The sequence below is a fragment of the Limulus polyphemus genome, unplaced genomic scaffold (assembly GCF_000517525.1).
Source record: "Limulus polyphemus unplaced genomic scaffold, Limulus_polyphemus-2.1.2 Scaffold3425, whole genome shotgun sequence".
NCBI classification, from domain to species: domain Eukaryota; kingdom Metazoa; phylum Arthropoda; class Merostomata; order Xiphosura; family Limulidae; genus Limulus; species Limulus polyphemus.
Window position 1 is genome coordinate 50,725 of NW_013669035.1, and position 4,424 is coordinate 55,148.

Here is a 4,424-nt window from a genome sequence, read left to right on the forward strand (position 1 = left end):
AGAAGTGGTACACATAAATTTGTCTGTGTAGCTAACCTTAACAAATTTGAAATTTATACCAAGACATATTTATGAAGCCTGTTATCGAGCATGCGAAAATATAACACTTAAGAATTAATGCTAAAAATACTTGTAAGCTTTAGCACAAGTTGAGATTTCAAAACAACAATATTTACCAATTTGTATCCAGTTTTAGTCAATAAGTTCAAAATTTGACTTGCAGCTAAAGCATTGTTCTAAATAAGAATCGTATTGATGAAATACATTCTATGTTTGTAAGCCAACTAACTGAGATTTTTATCTTTAACATGCATATCACAAGATTTAATTAGTCATCAAAATATTTATAGTATTTATTGTACAACTGCAAGTAAACTTGATCATTTCTACATATAATACAACATTCAAATAGCTTTTACAAATGAGAGGCTTTCAAAGAGGTTTCATATACTATTCACGATTTGTTAATTCTATATAAACAAAAAGCTGTCAGCTGCTGTAATGACCTTACACACACAATAAAAATTATTTTTTAAAAATAAAATAAAATGGAAAGATTACTGTAATTTATTATAAATAAAATTTTGGCATAAAAAAGAAGCTCTCAAGCCAAACCACATCGCCCAAGCCTGTTCTTTGCAGGCATGATTCGTCATGTGAAAGTTGTTAAAACTGTTACATACTACACTTTTCACTAGTTCTTCTCAACTTAATTGGTTCTGTAAGTATCCTGACCTACTCTGTGTTGTCCTGCAGGCACTGTTGCCTGAAGTTTCCTTGTGCTGTGTCTTGTCTAAAGGCCTTCACAACTCTAGCCTGTATCCTCTAATGAAAGGAAGGCCTGTACCTACTCTTTTCTGGTACATAACATAATCTTCTCCAAAAAAGTTCAGTAGAGTAATCTCTTCTTCTATAATTCGAGTCTTGAAAAACTTCCAAGAGGCAACAGTATAACCAATCAAACATACTGGGTTACAGAGTAGGAGCTGTTAAACAAAATAATGAAGGTTTTTTTATTAAGTTGGTTTTTCAGGTACAGCTATGTAAAAAAAACTTATAAAACTAAAATGAATTCAGTCTCAGTAGTAAATGTAACTTATTAAAGAGAGCAGTCTTTCAAAAGGACCTCCAATAACAAACTATGTTACTTTTATTTCTAATCACAAAATATGACTTTATTTAAATTATAACCCACATGGAAAAAATTAAGAAGAAAAAAGAGAGCAAAAAAAAACTTATAAATAAAATTACAAGAAATACACATGGAAAAAATGTGTAAAGAAAACTTATATAAATAAACTCACTAAAGTCAAATGTTGATAAATCACAAAATATTATCTTAATTTCTGGGTGCAATATATTGTATAGAAGTCTAATTCACTAAAGTCTAACCTATACAAAGAACCTTTCTTACATATAGTGGCAGATAAACCAGTTATACGAGACTCAAATATGATGATGTCCAGAACATTAAAGTTACCTGTCTTTATTATAAACTGAAATCCATATAATCTTTAGTACTAGATAAAACATTTAATACATCTATTTGTATAATAAAGATTATTCTGCACTTATAGACTAATATATGGATTTAGGACTAAGTCAATGCAACTAATCTGGTGTAATTTTTAGTTCTGATCTATGTAGGTAGCTCGCTTTGATAAGAAGTTGATATTAATAAACACTAATCTGGTGTAATTTTTAGTTCTGATCTATGTAGGTAGCTTTCTTTGATCAGAAGTTGATATTAATAAACACTAATCTGGTGTAATTTTTAGTTCTGATCTATGTAGGTAGCTTTCTTTGATCAGAAGTTGATATTAATAAACACTAATCTGGTGTAAATTTTTAGTTCTGATCTGTGTAGGTAGTTTCTTTGATCAGAAGTTGATATTAATAAACACTAATCTGGTGTAATTTTTAGTTCTGATCTATGTAGGTAGCTTTCTTTGATCAGAAGTTGATATTAATAAACACTAATCTGGAGTAATTTTTAGTTCTGATCTGTGTAGGTAGCTTTCTTTGATCAGAGACCAACTATTTGTCACCAAAATACACAAGAAATAAATAGTAAACAAATCTATATAAACTGGAAGTTTACCTGTGTCCCAACTGACCACCAAAACCAACCAACATATGCTGGGTGACGGGTCAACGAATAGACACCGTGGGTGACCAAGACATGACCTTCTTCTCTGTGACTCTGTATGATATGGTTAAAATTGCTTCCAGCAGTCAGCATGGCCATTTTCCTCATTGTTTCACCACCAACACAGAGTAAGAATCCTAGTAAACTTAGCCACCACACCTCTTTCATTCCTGGATAAAGTAAAAATACTGGTATGGTTAATCACTATATTGTTTTCATATATTTAATTAAAACTTAAACCTTAAAAGCCCCTGGTAACAAACTTGATATGGTTAACTATGAGATCTTTATTTTTCTTTGACAATTAGACAACTTTTCCACAAAGTATAAATGCTACTATAGTTAGCCACTATTCTTTTTCAATAATACCTTAGCCACCAGTATAAATAGAAATTCTAGGGTGGTTAAATTAAACCCCAGTTTTTCCATTATAATAAGATCTCTAAGGTCAGGTTGGATTAACAGAAATGTTGATGTATTTTGTGTAAGAAATCTCACTCATAAATACAACGTTTATCATGTGTTGTAAAGAGTAAGATAAAACCTTTGTTTCTTAAATATCATGTTCTGTAGAATACTAAAACCACTTGTATATGACATAAAAAACCATTCAAAATATGGTAACATTTCATGTTTTCTGTGAAGTGTTTTCAATGTAACATCCAATTTGAAATATATTAACATACTTTCATATGCTAAGTGGAATAAAGAAAGATTCTTAGCCCTGGCCACCCTCATATTGTTAAAGCATGGTGACTTGCGAGTGTAGATGGTGCCTAGAAACGACTTTTTCTGGGACTTTCCAGTGTTAAATTCTCCCATCTCATTATTATAAAAGCATGAAAGTTTACTGTTATAAAAGGGATGTCTGTAATTTTGAGCTGTATTGGTAAAGTAATGGAAGGTATGGTTCCAGAGAGATTTTACAATTAGATACCCATCGAACTCGAGAGTTAGTAAAGAAAGAAACCTTGGCTCTGGAATTAACATACAAACATAGCAATATATTGTAACTAAAGTAGGAACCTCCCGTGAAACAGTAAACAAGATAATTACCATAGATTTAGTTTACAAAAGTGAAAAAATTCACAAGCTCAGAGCAACACCGAAGGCTAGATGCAAATACAAAAGTTTCCCACAGTGCAAATAGTAATGTAGAGCAACATACTATACCAAGGATCAACACACAGCACACCATCAGAGATGGAAGAAGGGAGCTCGGAGTAAAGCCTAGGCACTCATCTTTGTATTGTTATTAGAGTCCGTACCCAGAGTCATAAAATAGAACTCGACTGGTGGAAGAAGAGGGCTGTGAAGTCTAGGCCCTCATCCTTGTATTTTTTTTTTCCAAGAGCTCATCATACCCTAGCATATTTTAGCCATATAATTATTTCTTGTTAATTTTGTTGTCTATAATTTTCAATGTTTCATAAAAATAATTTGTGAAACCTCACAAAAAAGAATTATTTCTTTATAGCCAAGATATCACTGATTTAAATATTGTAAATACATATTAGAGGTTTTAATTTGAATATTAAAATGAAAAAGCAAAAACTTACCTGGACAAAAATATCTCTCTAAAAGGAACTCCATCCAACTCCCCACTGCTGCTATACCATACTCCCTGCTATGGTTGATAAGAAAAGAGTCAAGACTCAGAGACTTAGGGTTAATGACTGCAGTTGTCAAATACTCAGAATAGTGAAAGAAACAAAGAATACTGATGTAAATTCCAAACACTTTCCAAGATGAATCAGTTAAAACTGCAGAAACCAAACCTATTCCAAAACCTTGTCCTAGTATGCCAGCTCTCCATGCAACCTGAATGTGAACAAAACACGTTATCTGTAAAAACTTTAGATAAAAAAAAACACATAAAATTCATATATAATTGTATGAAACTTATCAAGAAAATTTTCTCATACAAACGTGGAGAAAACTTTACATGATAACCTCCGTAAGCTCACCTTTTGAAACAAGAGATTTGTTGTTTTCTCCATGTGAAGACTAAGTAATACACCATGGTCGAAGTGCCTACATCTGGGTATATACAATTTAAGCTGAAAATACCAGTCTGAAACAAATGGATTAGAATTGGCTTTATCTGTGGGGAACATGCTTTGCTGGTTCATGCCTTAACTGGGTTTTTGGATATAACAGAGAATCATTTTAGTTGCTGACCCAAAAATTATACAGTCTATGTTCATAAGCATAAAACATCATGGTCTGGTTTGGTTTGTTTTGAATTTCGTGCAAAGCTACATGAGGGCTATCT

General features: G+C 31.9%; 1 protein-coding gene across 1 annotated transcript in view; it reads right to left on the reverse strand.

Annotated features, from left to right (window-relative positions):
• Positions 1 to 6: 6 nt before the first annotated feature.
• LOC106469323 (protein-S-isoprenylcysteine O-methyltransferase-like) overlaps positions 7 to 4,424 on the reverse strand; it is an 11,491-nt gene continuing 7,073 nt past the window's right edge. The window contains exons 2-4 of the mRNA XM_013929813.2: positions 3,709 to 3,970; positions 2,102 to 2,319; positions 7 to 986 (exon numbers count right to left, since the gene is read on the reverse strand). Of these exons, the coding sequence (XP_013785267.1) occupies positions 804 to 986; positions 2,102 to 2,319; positions 3,709 to 3,970 (663 nt within the window). The 3' untranslated portion in view covers positions 7 to 803. The remainder of the gene's footprint in view (positions 987 to 2,101; positions 2,320 to 3,708; positions 3,971 to 4,424) is intronic.